At 40.7% G+C, this 20681-nt stretch overlaps 1 protein-coding gene across 1 annotated transcript in view; it reads left to right on the top strand.

Moving 5' to 3' along the window:
- Positions 1 to 20681, top strand: part of casz1 (castor zinc finger 1) — a 118797-nt gene that overhangs the window by 17095 nt on the left and 81021 nt on the right. The window contains exon 3 of the mRNA XM_026368348.1: positions 7991 to 8593. Coding sequence (XP_026224133.1) covers positions 8545 to 8593 — 49 coding nt within the window. The 5' untranslated portion in view covers positions 7991 to 8544. The remainder of the gene's footprint in view (positions 1 to 7990; positions 8594 to 20681) is intronic.

Genomic DNA, 20681 nt, shown 5'->3' with positions numbered 1-20681 from the left:
CACCGGTTCACCAGAAAATGCTTTCATACAAACCAAGATCTGGAGGCAAGATGTGGAGTGCATTGAATTTGTAGTCTGTAGTTATAAGGTCAGGATTTACCTGCTTAAAGGTGGGTTTGATATGCATGAGAGCTTTTGTTTTCTCCAAGGCAACAGTTATCACACAACGTTCATAAAAATCATACATACCATGTGGTAAATCGGGTGTTTTGCAAAGGCAGCGAAAGTGTGAGGAACGTATACAAAGGTTACATAACTAATTTAGTTATGTTCAATGATCATAATTAATGTACATTATCGCTGACTGGCTGCACAGAGATGGACACAGATATAACAACTGCAGAAAAATATTTCAGTTCATTGGTCACAGACAGCAGTCTAAGTATTGTAGTGCATGGTTGGGAGTCGACACTAAACTGAGTTAATTACAGCCAGACTTTTCAAACTTCAGAAGACCATAAAAACAGAACATTTCCAGCAGAAGAGTTTGTCTGCTGTGAGAATGTAAGTTCAACCGACTTGGTGCTTTGGGATCCAAAGCCTTGATAAAGATATTTTACTCAGGGTCTCCGTTGCTGTATGGCTGTGGGCTGTCTTGATGCTCGCAGCCTGTAGCCCTGCTGTTTGAGGTTTTATTTACTGAACTGACACGTCACATGTCTTGGCTTAGCACTCTCCTCTGTTGTAACCTTTCTTAAATATTAAATGATTAGCATTTCCTATAAATAACATATTGTGTAAAATCTGCAAACACGATGAGTCAGACTTTGACACGCCTTAACTTTGCTCATTCACATAAAAAATCACACCTAAAAATGTGGACACTGGAGACAGTTTTTTTTTCTCCTTGTTGTTATTGCTGCAGTGTCTGTGTGTCTTTATATTTGAATACTCAGTCTTGCTCTTTTCAGCAACAGCTATAGACAGAATCTTAATTGATCTAATCTCGTTACTGCTTGCTATTTTCAACAGTTCCATTAGAAAACTCCCATCCTCCCCCACTTTGTCTCTCTTCCTTCACCTCCCACACTCTCTACCCCCCATCTGCCCTGACCTACATGGTAGTCACATGGCCCCGGCTCCCTGGCTTGGCATTTTATGGAAAATCTGCAGGAGATAAAGCCACAGGGTTTAAAGTGTTATCCCTGCCTGTCCTTTGAGAAGGGCTAAACACTGAATGAGGTGTTATTGCATCAATGCTGTTGGACACACACAGGCAGCAAAGAGGATATCTTCCTCCCTCCTTCCCTCTTTCTCTATGTCTCTCTCCCTCTCCCTCCTCAGTTTGATTGGATTTAGTAGAGTGTTACCACTGTGACTTTGGGGATTTCTTTTTCCCTGTCACTGTCTTCTGCATGCTTGCTTGGGTTATTTACTTAACTTGTCCAGAAAATGGACTGTGATCTGCAGCTTACTGCCAAAGCTAGGGAGAGACAAGTGTCTCATGCTAGTTAAGATATGCCAAACAGGCACCTAGACACTTCCATTGCTGATCTGGCTTGCTTACTCCCATGCTGGTGGTGAGGGCTTAGTTTTGCACTGTGACCGAGTCCCCTTCACACTGTTGTCTGCCCGTAAATTTTCTGCTGCCCTTGCTATTCAGCCAATTACAGCAAAAGAGCTTTAGCAATTTTTCCCCTTCTCTTCCTCCTGGTGGTATATTTATATATTTATTTTACAAGCGCATGACAAGCATTGCTGAAGGTTAAAAAAATGCTGAATTTCAAAGTGCGTATAATGTCAGCTTTTTTTCTATAACTGGACTAATCAATAGAAGTCAGCTTTATCTTGTGCAGAATAAACACAGACACACTACAGATTAATAAATCTTCTTTACCTGCTGCGCTTTAATTGAGTCTTTTTTCACTGATTTAACTACTTAAATGTAAAAATCGACGGCGCATCTTGATAATAACCATGCAGATATTTGCAAGAGAGTAAATTATTTTAACTCTTTTTACATTCATAATTCTGTTGCTCAAGGTTAAAGTGAGCTCACCTGATAAACAAATAAGCCACAATTATTTTATGCATACCTCACAATTCAATTATGTGAGGTATGCACAGTATTCCTGTCTAATGTCTATTAGTAGTCTATTCTTCTGAAACTTAAAGCAGGAAATACCTGAAAATTAAAGTGACTAACAGGGATACCGTGGAAGTGGATGCAAATAAGTTCAGTTTATCTGGACTTTGCAGGTCTTATGGTCTGTCCCTCTGCACCTATTGGGGGTTTTATGCTGTCAGCATCTTTCCTGTCCCGTTGACATTAATCTGCTCTGTCCCATACTGTCAACCTCAGTACTTGTGGCTATATATTCAGTAAGTGGTGTAGAAGTGCACACCCTTAAACCAGTATTCACAATAATGAGGTCTACTGTATTTCAGTGTACACATGACATGTTCTTCTCTGGTATGTTCTTGGAGTTGTTTACTCTTTTCAAGCTAGGACGTAGCACAAAATATATTTGACCTGATGTCTGTGAAAGGCCACAAAATGTCTATCAATACAATGTCAAATGTAATGCAGAGCCACAAAGCAGTTAAGGAATGCATCCAATGTGCTCTGCCAGGTTGCATTCTGGTGTTAAAATGACCAGAGCAAATATCTTCTCAAAACACTGGATAATATAAGGCAGTCAGGACGTCTTTGCATCACTGTGACGACTGGTCGTAGTCTTAATGCAGCTATACTTACAACAGTCCCACTGCAACCAAAAAAAGAACATCACATAGATTTTATTGTTCTATCTCTCATAAAAACAAAACCAGAAGTTACACAAGTGATAATTGTGCATAAAAGAAGTGACACCACAAAATGCACAGTGTTCCAAAACAAGAGAGTGGAAGAATAAAGGGCTCTTTCCACCAGTGTAAAATCAACCACGCCTAGCAGTGGGAACGGAAAGCAAAACTGCTTAATGTGACAAAATAAAGACAGAAACACTCCAAGGGAAAGTTAGAATTAGGATCCTGAAAGATTTATGCCTCCATTTTATTTATAATTTGTTTTCTTTTCCTTATTGGAATTGAGTTGCAACTGAATATTTGATGAACACAGCCTGGAAGTAAGGATGTTATGTCAGCAAGGAAACAAGAAGTAAAGAGAAAGAAACCAAGAAATGTGTTTTGCAAAGTTTGCGCTTTGGAATGAACTAATATGCTTCTGCTTTAACAAGTGGCTTGTTAATTGAATGTGGGGGGAGTTCGCTATCTGCAGGTTGTGCCGGTTGTGCTGAGCCCTAGTGAGGCCAGCACGCGCCTTTCCGTATGCACTGCGCTGAGTGCTGGGTACTCTCCGTGCACAGAACACCATCTGCATTTTGCTGTTAACGCGCCTTCACATCCAAGGGAGGATTAGGAGAAAATCCCCAGGTTTTTTTCAACCAGTTGACAAATATCAGATTTGTCTCTAAAAAATTAGCTCCATCTATATCTCCCACCATATGACACACAAAAAAGATTATCTTTAATACCCAGCCAGCTTGGGTGTGGAAAAAGCAGATTAAAGTTTCAGTTCGGTCATATTTACCCAGCCACTTCAAGTACAAGACTGCCTGTATTACACAGTAGACAGACCTCTTCACGAGGAGTCCTCCCCACACATGTACAGCCACCCCCACCCCCAAGCCTTTACCTTCCAGAAACAAGATGTCTGCCTTGAAACAATTAGACATCATACTTAAATAATTCATCATTTCCCAGTCAGTCTTTCTCTTCTGTGCGTCCTTTAAACAGACAGAGTGAGCTGCCAAAGGGGCTGAAGTGAATAACAGCAGCAGGTGCCTTTTCAGATGGAGCTTTGTAGTCTGCAGAGGGTGCTGAGCTGTTATTTTAGTGGCCCACTGGTAAGGAGGAGTCTGTGGCTGGGAAATGGACCTTGTGGCTGACCTGAGACCCCAGAGCTGTCCTATTAGCAGTGTGCTCTCCACTGCGTTACCAGCAATAATGTTTGACTTCAGTTGCAGCCACATATGTGATGAAACACAGCTTAAAACAATACAAGATGCACCCCTGCAATCACCTGCAAAGTTGAAGCTGAAGCCGAAGCTGAAGCGTTGCTCACATCCCCGTTTAACAGTTTAAGAACCTTACTTCCTAAAAATAAACCCCTTTGACCCTGAAGGAGGTCATTTGTGTTTGTAGTGACAGATTGGGAGACTGGACATGCATGATTATTACCCATCAACATGTATCAGAGGGATTTAAACATACACTTTAAGCCTCTGCTAAGTCAGTATGTTCATCCTGACCATTTCATTATCAAATGCATAATCATCATCTGCCAAGGACAGAACTAAAGGCCTAAGGCCCTACCTGGTGTCCTGGATGTTGACTTCCTTGCTTCCGCTCAAGACCACTGCCCCACCCAGAGGTTGCTTTATGAACACAGGAGCCCCATAAATGAAATTAAGGTGTCAATTAGTCAATTACAGCATAATAACTCTGAGGGCAGACATTTAGAGACAGAGAGAACCTCAGCTAAGTTCATTTCCTCCGGCCCAGGAGCCCAGCACTTGGCACACGTCACTCCCCACCCAGACTCGCTGAATAAGGGCCCCAGTGCTCTCCCTAATGTTATTTTCCCCTGGATATCTTTTTTGATCAACAATTTCCTTTCATGGGTTTGTTTTTCAGATGCAGGGGTTGTACTTTTTCTCTCCCCAATTTGGCTAGGGAGAATTTTATAATTTAGTAATTAAAATCTTTGTTAGGCTTTAGAAATTGCAGCTAATTGAATTTAATGGGAAGATGAATTTCAATTTTATTTGATTAGCAGGACCCCTGGCATAGGTATTTATGGAAAAAACTCTACAAAAATATGCTGTGTGGGCTAAGATGGCATAATAGAATTACAGATAATCGGATTTCACTGTCATGAATTTCACTCTAATTTCACTCTAATTTTCCATTAGATAGCTGGTTTACAAATATTTGCTCATCTGCGATGGGAAAGGCTATCTGTCTAAAATGATTACGGAGCGAGCCTTCAGAAATATGTCCCTTTTTTCCCCTCCCTTTTAAAAACCAGATTGCGAGGGATCAAAATTAGGAAGATTGCATTATGGATGTCTGCATCCGGGAGAGCAATGGGGGAGATATGATGATTACGGCCGGGGGATGAAAGCAGTGTCAAGAAAAATGTATGACTCAAAAACATAGGCCTATTCTATCTACAAAATCTCTGCTCTCAGCACACTGCCGCCAAGCAACATGCTATATCATAATTCATGTAATATCATAAACAGCGCACGAATAAAGGAAAGACATTGCAGCAGGTTGACATACAAATATACCTTACACCGTACCTCATATAAACTTCATGTTAATTGCTTTCAAGTGGGTTCCAATAATTACATTTTGCCATGTGATTTTCATAGTGCATGTATGTAGCTGTATATACAGCTTTACAGCAATTATTAAAATCAAATGAGATTCTGAAGAGTCATTGTCATGAGTAATGCAAATGATGATCATCAAGCGGTGGTGTGTTGCCATGATCATTGTTCTGGCTATATTTGTGTGTACGTTTAATATTCAGCTCCTTGTCTGCTTAAAAATAAATATATAATGCAATATAAACAGACGTGAGACGGAATAATATCCCACATCACAGGCAACCTCAAATAACACCAGGGTGAGCTCTTGTTGAAGCCCACTTTAAAAGCCCCTGCTTCAGAATTAGGCGTTTACACGTTCAATTTCCTGCCAATTTATCAACAACATGACAGTGAATATCAAGAATAAAACTGGTCCGGAGTCTGCCAAAAAAAAAAACTCATCCTACTTTGTTCCTACGTTGGTGTTTGTTGTGCGTGAAGTTAGATGCTCCTCCTGTGTAATCCCTACCCCCCCACACACACCCACCTGTTAGCTTCACCAGTTAGGACAGACCTCCACTCTACACCGACGTGCACCCACTCCATCTTTTCCGATTCTCTCGCTCACTTTTTGCCCCGACCTGCCACAGACTGCATGAGGGGTTCAAAAACACAATCGGACTCTCTGCAAAGGTCAGATTTCTCACTCGGCATGTCTCAGGGCTTTGGCCACAAAAGCCACTGAATTCACATCTTTCAACTGGACCCTGGCTTTTGTCCTGGGGAATGGAGGACTCGAAGTGGGCCCTGCACCAGACCAGCCCCTCCTGGAGTGCACTGTCAGGGGCAGCCAAACGTCTGGCCCAGCGGCCCTTTGACTGATGTACCCCTGCCATGTCACGTGCACAAGATCGCACACACACACACTCACATGCATACACACTCCACCTTGCCCTCAACATTCTCCCGCATGCACCACACAATACCCTCAGACCAGATCAAACGAAAAGCCTCACAGCTCCTTTTGAAAAGTAATGGTTTCGCCCCCAAAGATGGCAGCTCGAGGGCCAGAGGGCCGTATTGCATGGACAACAGACCCTCCCTCCTGTGGACATTGTTACATGAATAGAATTCACCCTGCAAACCAAAACGTCCCCCTAAATCAAGTTTAAAGATGCTGGAGTAGTTCTTGTTGACCTTTTTATTGATATGCTGTACCTGTGTGGAACAAAGCATCATTCATACAGCCAGAAATATTACATTATTATCTTCCTAACAGTCATTTTGAAGTAATTTAAAACTATTAGAAATGTTTTTTTGTACATGATTAAAGATACAATTCAAATAATGTTCAATTTCTAGGCAGCATTTAGTCCAAAGTTGCTTCAGGAATGAGCCAAATCTTACCAGGTCTCACTAATCCACAAACAGTAAGTGATTGATGACAAACAAGGACTGACATTTGACAAAAGATTTTATTCAACACCTTTCCAACTGAAATAAAAGAGCTGGTGCCACGTCAGGTCATGTACAACAAAAACAATTAGATTTTTATCATGGCTAACAAAAACTGAAGTAGTATTTACAGTACAATGTTAGATCAAGGGTGGAACCTTTTGATGCAAACTCTTTTAAGGACATTTTCCTTTATGTGGCTTAGGAAGGAGGAGACAAAGCTGTTTTTTTCCATTATTAACCCAGATGAGTCATCATAATTTCAGAATCAACCAAAACCTGTTTTATGTACATACTTTGGACTCTGCTGACAGCACTCAGGAACTGAAGCTAGGACCTTGAATCATTGCATTATAGTTCACAGCCATAAAGTTGTTCATTTCCTCTTTTCTGTAACCATTAAATGTGATCATACGCCACCTTTATTCAAAATAAAACTACGGTGGAAAGCAGGAATATCCTGTGACCTTTCAGAGTTGAGCTTTTTTGTGTCACTTTTTAAATTCCACATTCTTGATACTGAGCCATGTTTACAGTATGGGCATTATGTTTAAATGGTCCAGAGACACTTTGCATGCCACTGCGGAAGAAACTGCCAGGCAAATAAGGGGTTTGTCTTATAAAGTATTCATTGTCACCTGGTAACGGCTGTCGTTTATCATTTCACCTGAAATTACAATGAAAACTGATAGCTTATCATAGGGAGGGAAGGAGACACAGTGTGCTCCTAGGGAGAGAGGCAAAGAAAGTATACTACACTACCCTGAAATAGAGAGGATCTCAGTTCTGTGAGAGAGAGAAGTGAGAGTTATTTGCTGTAAGCTAAAATGTTAAACCGGCTCGAATATTAGTTTCCGATTTTTTTCATGTCACGTATTTCAGGACTATTGTGTATGTTCCAGTTTGAGATATATTTCACATACTGTAATTGTTTCTTAAGTGAATGCAGGGAGGATTGAGCCGTTGGGTGGCTTGCTGACACGATTCTTTAAATATTATTTCACTTACTCTAGTTTTACTTTCTATAAAGCTTTAATAAAATATTGGTTTTAAAAATGAAGGTGTTGAACGTAGTCCCACGAAATTGGATTGCAATTAATCTAAAGGCTTTATAAATAATTGTGCGCAACGAGAGTAAGATATATTTTAATACACGTCTAATGTTTTCCTCAGTAAAACCCTCTTTTAAAGTGCTGTTCCCCTCATTTGAATAGAGGCAGTGGAGGCTCCACCCCAAGAGAGTTGAAAGGCTAGAGGACCACAAAGATGGAAAAGGCCAGCCCACTGAGGGAGGGAGAAAAAACTGCTCCGGTTCCTCTGCCATAATTTCCTATCAGCCTATTCAGACAACATCACCAACAGCTTGGTCTGTGCGTGTATGTGTGTATGGGAGCAAAGCAAAGAGCGAGAGAGAGAGAGAGAGCGAGCGAGAGAAAGGCAGCGCACAAGAGACAGAGAGAGAGAGAGAGAGAGAGAGCCACATCGAGAGCGCACGAGAGAGAGAGAGAGAGAGGGGAAGGGGGAGGCTCCATATTCTTTCACCTACCCCCTGTCAAACCACAGAAAGGAGGGGCCAGACTCTAAGCTGCCAATCAAATCCGCTCGTGGCAGCCGGCATTATCTCAGCAACAAACTATTGACAGATTACATGTCAAGGAGTTTAGTGCATGATTGAAGGAAGCCTTTTTTTATCTAGTTACTTTTCCGCTTTATTTCCCCTTCTACCAACCAACATTCGAATGACTTTCTGACAGAGTTGAGTAATATTATGAAAGTTACATGTCTGAGAGGATTTAACTTCGACTTCCCTGAATATGGTGAGTACTCTTCTTCTTTTCTATCTTTGCCAGATATGTTTTATTAGCTGACAGTTGAAGGTGTGCCTTTATCTCTGACTAAATATACAGAGAGGAGAAGTTGTTTATGATTAAACTATGTGCCAGCACTTACGTATACCCAAGTGTTGCGACACCCTTATTTATAGCTGTTTGACAGTGCCCAAAGGTGACTGCAATATCAAATAAGATTGCCCATTTCCCCAGCACACGATTCATGACGCTGCGTTACACATGTGAAGAAAGTTCACAAAGCCAGTTTCATTTTCTCTTGTCAGAGTGTATTTCTCTTCTAGGATATGAGAACAGCTTAACTCCCTGTCAGGCTCTTTTTTTTTTTTTTTCTTCATCCGTGTTTTCTACTTGTTTAGTCGGTTCATTTAATTACATGTTTTTGAAAAGCCAGCATTTGGTACAGTAGAAACACAGGTATTGGTTTTAGCCACAGAGGCACTGGCAATGCCATTAGAGTACAGTGAATGGCCTAAGGGTTTGTTGCCAAGGGGACAAAGCAAACAAACTAGTGTGTTGCTTATGTTGTCACACATGTAAAGAGAACAAGAGCAGTACTAACACCTTTCCAGGTACTTCTAATGAGTGTATGTAAAGCACACAGGTGTGTGTCACATTAAAAAAACAACAGTCTGATAATCGAATCCACTACATGTTAAAATATTACAAAAATAAAACAATATTCTTTCAGAATAATTAATAAAATTGTTGTTTTATTTAATATTTTTGTGCAAATGCACCTGTGCGGACGATTTTTAAAAATGTAATTAGACCTGTAACTGTCAGATTAGCCCCAGTCATTGTGTGCGTACTTTTGGGAAGATAAACTTGTCCAGTTGTAACTGGATTACACCTCACCTATGCACAGTGACAATTTGTGAGCGTCACTCTCTTTATTACTTTACTCGTAAGCAGGGTTCTGTGTGTGTTTTAAAATAAGTCACATTTTAGAGTCAAATGTAGTTCTTTCTATTTTGTGTGTATGGTATGCATGCGAGTTTTCAGTTTGCATGCAGTGAGTGGCGTCTTCCCTTTTATACATACGTGTTTGTATTAATAGCCCCTATGTTTCATTATTTGCACTATACATAAATATAGCTATTCAATAGCTAAACTATAACGTTTTGACATATTATGACTTCCTGTTTTACTTCAATAAATCTTTTCATCCTTATTTACATGTTTTAAAGTCATACAGTATATAGTAGTAGTAGTAGTATGTTTAGTAAAGGTTTGTTGTTTTTAAAAACCGACCAGTTTTTTAAATTACTGAATTAATGTTCTTTTTTTTTATATACAGAGTTGTTCTTTGTGGTGCTTTCATAATTTTAGTAAAAAAAAAATAAAAATCTGTATTTCAAAGTTCATTATAGCAGATTTTGCTCCGGGCTGTTATTTTCAGTACGTTTATTTACCACTTACATACTGTGTCTGTACTTATTTGAATCCCGTTAACGAGTATTTGTTTTCTGGTGGTGTCTAATCTTGCCGTTGAGCACACTCCAAACTGACACCAAACAGGATTCTCTGCTCTTTAACGTACAGAAACTGATGAAAAATAAAAGCAATCTAAAGATGATGTGTCTTATTAAATACAACTGAGGCAGTATAGTAGAGTGTGTAGTAGACCAGTGTGACCACAGGGTTTCACAAACACATGAGTGACAGACATGAGGACTCAGTTATTTGGTCTGGTTATTTAAAGTGTCCTGTATTATAGTTTAAAATAACAACAAACAAGTGCAACTGCTATCGTGACACACCCTAATTTCAAACTTTTCGTCAGCTCGGAAAATGTTTTTCTACCCTCTTATGAGTCATAATGTTGATTGCCTTCTCCCTCACTGAGTTGTCTCATTAACCCTTTGTGGCCCTCTCCATCTTTTACGGCCTTCCACAAAACCAGAATGAAATGAGGGAGAAAAACAAGCCCAGGTCTGAAGGCCCTCAATAACCTTTTATCACAATTTAGCAATAACCTGAATCAATTTGATGTCTTAAGCAATAAAATATGCTGTTGCACTCCTATTTCTGCTGCTCCTTGGATGACAGTAAATTTACATTTTTTAATTAAACTAGCCGGAATTTTTATTAGGGGGCTGGACTATGCTAATGGAAATGTTGTGTACAGCAGATTAACAGAGTTTTGAAATAAATTTAACAGGGAGACATTTGGAAAAAAAAAATGTGAGTCATTGTCTTTAACCTCTTTCATGCCGATTTCTCCTGGGGGATCCTTGTATTCCAAGGAGCCTTGTCAGGGAAGAGTGCTTCTCAGCAACGAGGTGATTAGTATTGGCTTGTCAACCGAGAAAAACATTCACATTCTTAATAATTATTTTTGAAATACTTTGTTTGTATGATACCAAAATGTAGGATTTTTTTGGTCATTAACTTATTTTTCTGGGATTTTAATGTAGTGGCACAATTTGCCTCACTTTCCTTGAGTTTGTTTGAATGAAGTGTTTTAACAAAAAAAAAGTGTTTTATTTTATGTTTTATTTTGCTCCGTTATTTTTTATGTGAAAAACAGAGAAATTTTATTGGGGCATTTTTATTTATATTTAAAACAGCCCAGCACCAGCTGGATTTTTCTCCTTTAATTTCCCTATCTTTAATTAATGGCTTTTCGGTTCTTAAATGTACTTTTATTATTTTTTACGCCTACGCCAGAGAAGAATCATTTTGAAAAATGTCAAACGTAGTAGTTAATAGCAGCGTATATGTTTGTGTAGTTTTATGGTGCGTTCGGAGTATTTGATTGATGTTACGCGAGGCTGTGTGTGTTATGCCTGGTTTTAGCAGAGTGGCAGGGGGAGAGAAGGGGGAACACCGGCAGCAGACAAGAGGAGGGAGGTGCGTGTGTGGGTGTGTGTGTGTGCGTGTGTGTGTGTGCTGGGTGGAGGGGGGTAGACAGAAAGAGAGGGACAGCTGAGTCCTGATTGAGCATGTGCCCAGTCATCAGACAGAAGCCAACCAACACCATAATTACCTTAACCCCCGTCTTTTAATACCCAAATCACACCAACTGGCCTTTTTTTTTTTTTTTTTTTTTTTTACCGGCAGAAAGAGGAAACATCAGAGATCAAATGATCAAATAAACTCCAGATGCATGTGGGCTGCCATGCATCTTGCTGCAGTAGCCAAAGTGTTCAGGGCTACTTGATATGGGCCAGGAGGAAGGCAAGTGGCATCACCACCCACTTTCTTCACTCCTGTGCACTCATGCAGTGGCCGGCACCTAATTAAAACCTCAAAGCTTCCCGTCACCAATCTAGAGTAATAGCCTAATTAATACTCAGCGAAGAAATATTCCAGAATGATAAACAGGTTGGACTTTGGGTCTTCGTTGCTTATTATCTAAAATATAATGGGTCAAATTTTTATTATCACAGATAATATATGTTTGTGAAACTGGTGTCGAAACTGTAAATATCATTTATATTGAAACTGTCTTAAAAAGGACAAATGTGAATTATAGCGCATATCCTTAATTAGAAAAATGATTTTTATGTATTATTTTTCTAGTAAAAATGTCAATTTGCCCTAATTTCCTTTTTGTTTGTCTCGGAGTAACCAGAAAAATAAATCCTGTTTTTAATCTCACAGCTGAATATGCCGTGTCATGTATTCCTGTGTGCAGAGAGAGAAGCTTCCAGTAACTTTTTTTTTCTTCTAAGAGGATATCCTAATCTTACATATGAAATCATAATTTCATGCAAAGTAAGGGAGAAGAATAATCTCTAGTCGCTGATATGCCATATAAGAGGGGAAAAGGGGAAAATGAAGAGGTAATTAGCAGAGTGGAAGACTTTGGCGCGTTTGTCTGAAAGCGTGGTCTCCACTGGCCATGAATGAATTTGCATGCTTTGCTTATCGAAGCGCACTTATTAGGCCAGCTGAAAGAGAGATTAAGCCGGCACAAAATGTGGTGACTAATCCTTTTAAATGTGGCGGGGGTCTTTAAGGTGTGAACCAGACACCGTACGTACGTTAGTGGATATGGAATGTGACAACTTTTTTTTTACCAACTGAATGGAAAATGAAGCAGCGGATGCAGGGTTAACTGTGTAATGAGAGGGACATTGATAGACATGGGTAATAAAGTGATAGTTTATCTTCTGACCTTTTTATGTCTTGAACAAATACAGCAGTTAGGGTCAGACTGGGTTGAGATAATGACGGAGACGCTTGCGGTAGTCAACACCAGGGGCTCTTTTTGTTTGTCTGTTTGTTATTAATCAATAACCGTTGGTGAGTTTAGCTGATCACACGTGCAACACAAAAACTTCAACGATGAGAGGAGTGGATGTCGAAACAAATCTGTCATCTCACTTCACCACTGTATTTTTTTTTTTTTTTTTTTTTTGTAGTGTTGAGCACATCTCTCAGTTTCAGTTCTCTGTCACCTTTTTCTTTAACAGGAATTCAGTCTCCGCCTGACTATCTCTTCATATGTGTATTTTTGTTAGGAGGAAAATAAAAGAAAACGCGAACCAGCGTGGGACATCTTTGTCTCTGTCACCCTCACTGCGAGCGAGGAAATGTTTGCTCTGCCGAGTTACAGAGCCAATACCCCTGTCCTCGTCCGTAATTGACTGCAAACAGGAACATAGTGACGTTTAAACACTGCCCTCCTCTCTCTACTGTGTCACACACACACACACACACACACACACACACACACACACACACACACACACACACACACACACACACACACACCTTCCACATAGTACCAATCCGGCACCCCTCTCCTTCAGGTCCCTCTTCTGCTGTGTGTTTTTTCATGTGACATTCTATTCACTTGGGTCAGTAGCAGGCAGCACCAGCAATAATTACTGTCTGTACATGATAAATCTGAAGCCCAGCTGTTCGTTTCTGTCACTGCCAACGGAGAGAGAAAGAGAGGGAGAACGATAGGGGAGAGAGGGGGTAGAGGGGAAGAGCCCCGGAGTTTGCAGTTTGGTGGATTTCTTTCCTTTTTTTTTTTTTTTTTTTTACTTGGTAACGTGATAGGATTACATGGTTCTAGAGCACACACCTGTTAAGAGGCTGTTAGCAGAGCAGTTGGCAGTCCCATCGCCACGGCTTAGCCGTTTTCTCCTCTCGCTGCTGTTCACTCTGAATCTCCCCCTTTGGGGGATTTCACCCCATGTATGCGGAGAGTTTGTTTTTCCGGGCTCCTGCCTCAGTCTGGGGTGAGGAGGGGAGCGTGCTCCTTGTGACACGCGAGCAGTGTGTGTGTTTGATTTTAGAGCGAGTATCCCACTTTTGTGTGCGAGGCCGGGCTGGCTGACATCTCTTTTTTCCTCCCTCCTGAGACCCGTTGACTGCCATCAGTTGTGCTTCCCTCACCGACCTCAGTCACGCTGGAGCCACCCCCTGATCAACGTATATACAAGTTGCACGACAGCAAACAAAGAATGAATTCAATTCAGTTTGTTTTTCACAAGGGTGGGGGACAGGTGTTGGCAGAGTCATAAAATGCCCAAATACAGGTTAAACCAGACGATTTAAATGATTAAGGGTTAGGTTGAGAACGTTTGTACATATTTTAGGAGTGCCAAAGCCCTGCTGTCAATTAGAAATACTTTTAGAAGGAGTGGAGAAATGAGTAATGCATCAAATTTGTTGCTTGTTTTCTCTTGTTTGGTTATTAAAGTGGAAAACAGCACTGACTATTTTTTACGGTGCAGGAGGCTGTTAGAGGGGGAATCTGTGACAGTCATCAGACCCAGAAAATCACATTACAGTAGGTTGTTTTGTGCCTTGGTGCAACATGTCTCACTACCTTATTTGGCATTCAGCAGCTACCCAGCTCTTCAGCTTCGTCACTTTCTGTGGGCCCTCAGCACCTGTTCCCTCTATTGTGCTGGAATTTTCTATATTTGGCAGGAGGTTGGACTCTCTCAATCGGTGTGTGGGTCACTATTTCTAATAGTGTGAGAAATAAACTCTATATTCTCCAAGGTTATTTTTCCTCCGTGCCTCTCTCTGTTCCTCACTTGTACAATAGACAATATTAGAAAGCATGATTCAGCTTGGGAGGACTACGAAACATTTCTCACCAGGGCATCTAAATGTCATGTTGTCCCTTGCATGTTCTTGACACGTTGCATTGTCAGGGAGTGCAAATTATCTTCCTTCTGAAGTACAGGAGAAATAAAAAAGAGCAAAGTTAATAGATATCTCAGGCCAACTTTTAATTGTTCTGATATGTAATCGCTAAATGACAATAAAAAAAGGAGCAGGGCCACTTTAAAAGCTCTATCTCTTCTGCTCTGTGCCCAAAGTGTCATGTCCATAACAGCACCACCTGATCTACAGAGTAAAATAACGGCTAAGGCTTATTGTTTGGACAATATTGAAGCCCCCCACCCCCTCCACTCACACCCCACCTCCCGCTCCCCCCGCTGCTTCTCTCCCCTCTCCCTTGATTCATTTCACCCACTGTCCTCGGCTGCTGGAAAATGGCGTTAATTTTTTTATTACCTGTTTGACTCTCCAGCCTTATTACTGTAGCCCCTTAATGTTCTCTGTAACCGTGGAAACCAGATGAATAAATGTCCGCCAAAGAAAATGAGATGATTAAACAGGTCACCCTTGCAAAACAAATTCGCTTGGTCGAGCGCAATTTGTGTACCAAGCGGCTGTCTTAACAGTTTGCTAACAAGGGGATTGTTTGCCAGACTAACTGACAGAGAAGGGAGGGGGAATGAAGATATCTGGGGAAAAGGATATGATTGAAGAGATAATATTTTAGATCACTGTGCTATTTGCCTCAACTCTTTATTCTTCATGATAATGTGGTGTTTGTGTAAGATTTAAAGTTCCACCTTTCTTTATTTCGTACTCCTTAAATAACGGAGAGAGACAGGCGCTTTGCTCTTTTCCCACATACCGTCTATTTCAACGACATTTCTAAGTAACATTCAAGTTTAAAGCAGCCATCCATATTATTGTCAGAGGCATTTGGTCTGTGATCATCAGCAAGTGCAGTAGCAAATAGAATTTCCCTCATTTATGTGGCAACCAATCATTACTGCTAATTGTCCTTGAGGCCATCTGCATAGGATGGCTCGTCCTCTGTTGGTGTTGGAACAGTACTGGTCATGGATTTACAAGTCCAATAATAATACTTAACTCCTCCATAGTCAGTGCAAGCCAGTTCGTACTCGCAACTGCTTTTTGTCCCTCTGATCAAACAGTAGCTTGAACAGCATCCTGGTTTTAAAGTGTCACAAAGTTACTTTCCCATGATGCCCCCACCCTTTGCTTCCTTTTCCAAGTGCACTGTTCTCATATGACTTGTTTTAAGCAAAGCTTTCTGACAACCAGATGAAACGTCTGGTGTTTTCATCTGGGAAAATAAGAGACTAGGTTGGGCAGATTTAGCCATGTAACGATAGAGCAAACATGCAGACTTGGATTAGAATCAGGCTTGTGCTGCCATTCTGACCACAAATCATAAATGTCGGGGATATGGTGGTGGTGTTGTTTATGGAAGGATGCCACGCTGCGCCACTCAAGGGTGTTGCCTGTTTGCATTGATACACCACCACCACTTACCGCCTCTTGCTTTAAAACAACTTCCGCATCCCACTCAGCCCAGCCATTTTGTCCCGTTACTGAAGCAGATCCCAAATGTTCACCGCAGCTTTAGCCTCAACTTTAAAAGAAGAGTTTGTTGTTCAAAGCAGGGCCGTGGCCTCTTTAAGTCATCTGTGGGACAGAAGATGGCGAGCTAGAGTTTTTCCACTGGTAGAGGGGATATTTCATCCCAATACAGGGACACTATAGCTCAAAACTGAAAAGCACTTATGCATTATTGATGTTTTAATTTGTGCAAATGCCCAAGTCTTTGTTAAGTGATTATAGTGCTAGGGAGATAACAGGGGAGGTACTTCTCTATGAAACAAGAGCTTGCCTGCTGGCCGCACTGGGAAGCCATTGGACTAAATCTAACAAGTCCACGAGCTTCAGCTTCGTGCAAACGAGAGGGAGAAAGGCGGGGGTTGAGTGGGAGGGAGAGAAGAGAGTTGACTCAAAAATATCAACGTGTCTAAGATAAGAAAAAATTCAGCCGTTGATCTTTTGTCCTTATTTCAGCTACACCTCTCCCGTTTATGATGTTGGGTTTATAGGTCTTTTACATCCCTTATCAAAAATTATTTGATGTAAATACAATAGAACTGACCTGAAAAGGCCCATGTGTAAATAATCCTCGTGGCACACTAGAAACTGACCTTGGAAGAAGAATGCAAAGTTATAATGCTTGCAAAACAAGCCAATAAAATAATACCCCGTTGAAAGGAGGGGGTTTGGGTAAATACAAAAGAGAAGAGAAGCAGTTTTCTTCCCCTGCAATGATTAACTGAGAACAAAGGTTATCAAGTATGACATTTTTTTTAAACTCTGTAATTTATGTAATTGCTCACTACAGCTACCTTGCCAGATAAACAGCGACGGTAGGAAAAGTTGAAGCCTTCCCCTGGAAAACAAACATGCGTGTATATGCAGAGTATGAGCTGAGATAAAAAGATTTCGTTCCATATCCTACTTGATCCAATCTCCAACTACATCTCAGATCATTGTCATTGATGCGTAGAAACCTGTTTCCTCTTTTTGGTGGTGCTGTTTGGTTTCTGTGATGGTTTTCCAAACTCGGCCTTAGCCTTTCTGCTCCCACACCTGCAGCTGTTCACACAGCCTGCCTTCCTTCCAGCGCCTAATGCATGTATAACCTGTAAATTATGCTGTCTTCATTTAGCTCTAGCTGCATTAATATGGGCTCTATCAATGTCAGCCCGTGAGATAAGTGTCTTAGTTTTAGCTTTGGTTTGGTTATTACTCATTCGGTTTTGTTCGTTGGCTTTATTCTTGCTTTATTCTTTGGGAAAATCTGCTTGAGTGTGGAACCAGCTTTGCCTTCTGCTTTGAGGTCCCTGGTGAAGGTAAAACATGAGAGCATGTACGTGCACATAGGCACAGATGTGTCTGCGCGCGCACAGAGACACACACACACACACACACACAGACTCAGGCTCTCAGGCTTCCCCAAGCATTTACTGCTTTATTAAGCTGTCTCATGAACCCACTAGCAGAACATGAGAATACAGGAAAAAAGAAAAGCCCATATTACTTAGATGATTTGATGTCATTTGTGGACTACAAAACGCTCAGCTTTATTGTGTGCGCTGGGAGAAAGAGTGGGAGCAGGGGAAAAAAAAAAAAAGAAGTTGGTTTAGAAATTCTGAATTTCAATTAGTGTACGTAATCTGAACCTGCCGGCTTTGATAGAGCCTTTTTTTTTTGACTAAGAATACAGCAGCACTTGTAAAACATTAATTAAGCAGACTTGTTTTTTTAAAGGATGGAGTAAAGTGTGCTTTATGCAGTCCTGAACAAAAGGCAGTTACCTCACATAGAGAGCCGCTTCACCCAAACCATTTGAAAAAAATAAAAAATAAAATAGAGCAATTTGAATTGGAGAAAAAGACAAAAGAGACAAGGTATTGAGAGTAATGTTCTAAGGGAGATGATATCATATGAGTGCACAGCCTTTTGCTGAAGAATAGAAATGTATCCCTGCCTCAGTGAAACCTAAGCTTGGCAAAGGAAAACGAGCCTCTATTTTAATGACTTTCTACCTGACAGATGACTTTAGACCGCCTTTTGGATCACATTGCTCTGACTTTGTCTCTTACATCCACAAACCATTGATTATTAATACTTTATATTAATTGTTAATTGATAGGTAATATGAGTTATTATGGCAATAGACTTGCAATCGTGAAAAGATGACCTTTTGGTCTATTAAATAGAAAAAGAACAGGCAAGAACACAGTCTCTATCCTCCTTCAAATACTAGTGTTTATGCATTTCCCACTGACTATTTTAAATCCTCTTGCAGTCGGTGATGTGTACACATACAGATGATACATTAAAACTGCCATAACGCGCACACCCAGCAAAGCTAAAAATCAATTGGAATGGATAGTTAAGCTGGCCCCTAAAAATCAATGAGCAATTCATGTCCTTGATCACAGAGTGTCATTCCTCTCAATGTTAGAGGCTGATGAGGGCTGAATGTACTCACATACAGTCACTTTCAGCACAAATACACAGGACTTGCAGACATACTTTGCTGATACAGTAAATTGGGAGTAAATAAAATAGTTACAGTTCAAGGGCACATTTATTTTAATATGCTTTGATTATAAACGACTCTCTTCATGTGCCTCAAACAGGTTTTAGTAAAACACATCTATGTCCGTTTTATCTGGTGTGTTTTTAATTCTTTAATAGATATACAAATGTTTTTTTTTTTAATCTACATTTATTGTGACAGTGTTAAAAAAAGGTTAGTGTAGTATATCAGGGCCAGCTGGTAAATACAACATTGTAGTCAATCCATCAAAAATAGCAGAGAGTTGAATTTCAAAGCTCGTGTTGTTTTTAAACCGTGCAAAATGTTGCAGTCCGACGACATTGTACACCAAGCCTGGGAAATAGAGATGACCTTATAGCCATTACATGGTGGGGGCACAGACACATTCGAACGCCCACACACACACACACACACACACACACACACAAATACTCAGTGCGCTTTCATGTAGGATAAGGAGAAAGGCAGTGAGGTTAGACAAGTAAAGAGGATGAAAATTCTGTGTTTTAAAATAGCAATTTTGCCCTTATTAATGCCATTAGTGTAACAGTCATAATGGATCAAATCAACGGCTGACCGAAGCAACTCCTCTGTCTCTGCGCTATGACGGATCATGTCGGGAGTAATTTGGGCATTTTGTGTTGATGAGTGAAGTATTGAGTGCTGTGCTATCCTGCAAAACACTTAAACCATGCTTACAGTTTGTCTCTTTATGTATTTCATTTTTCATTTATCTTTGGACACATGTTCATTCATTTCATTTTTTTGTAGTAGATCTGAACTATCATTTGCTGGTGCCAGCCTTCATTCGGGGCCAGCTACCAGTAGGAAGCGACCTTTTCACCGGGAACCACTGTATTTTTAACCCAGATTTAGATAATGGCACTGTGACAGTCATTTTTGCTCCTGGGCTACTCACTGCTTTGAGGCCGTTGTTGTCACTCACACTTTGTATTCCCCCGATACCAATTATAGCCACAGTGACCAGTTCAGAACAAGTCCAGAGAAATAATATCTATGAAACACCATATCTTCAACTTCAAATCTTAAATTCTCTTCTCTGAAGCTTTTGCACAAACTCTTTTTTTCTGGCACATGAATTAACAGTTGCTTGGTCTTAACAGGTGGTCTTCTTTTACGGCCTTTACATTTGAAGGGGTCACTCAGCCCACTAGCTAAATACCTCAGATTTGGGGAGCAGAGAGGGCTTTCAAAACAGTTGTCAGTAGGAGCAGAGAGTCAGAAGGACCGGTGGAACAGTTGCTCATCCCTTTGTTGAGGTGAGAAATTTTCCAGCAGCTGTCACTCGTCCTCATGGGTTTTTTTTTTTTTTTTTTTATGGAGTGTTTTTTCCCCCCTCATTTCCAATAAAGCAGAAATGAATGTTTATGTCAATTGGTGGGGGAGGGCGAACTCCAGTGTTGTGCCCTGTCACTCACAATCTCGCCCGTGTGTGTCCGCCTCTAGAAGGGTTACATGTCTCATCAGCCGCCAATCATGACACACACGTGAGACGAGCCGAAGAGCACAGGTTTTTTTTTTTTTCATCTTTGTTGCTTCAGTGGCTTAAAAGGCCCCGATGTTTTTCTTTTAATGTCTGGTGTCAAGAAACTCTTTACATTTGGCCGTATAGCAGCAAAACGGCCCTCTGTTCTGCCTCTCTTCGATTGCACTACCCTTCTCTCCCCTTCCCTCTTTCTTTCCCTGTCTCCCTCACTCCCCCTTTCTCCCCTCCTCAATCCATCTGCATCATGTCGATCTGTCAGACTGCCAGTGTCTGTTCCAATTAGATTCCACTTAATACACGTAACCTCGATTAACACGCAATCAAGCCCAGATAAATCACGTCCTTTAAGTCCCCCCCTCTGCCTCTCCTGTGTTGCT

The sequence above is a fragment of the Anabas testudineus genome, chromosome 7 (genome assembly GCF_900324465.2).
Source record: "Anabas testudineus chromosome 7, fAnaTes1.2, whole genome shotgun sequence".
NCBI lineage: Eukaryota > Metazoa > Chordata > Actinopteri > Anabantiformes > Anabantidae > Anabas > Anabas testudineus.
The sequence above is the reverse complement of the archived record's forward strand: the minus strand, read 5'-3'. Positions and strand labels throughout refer to the sequence as shown.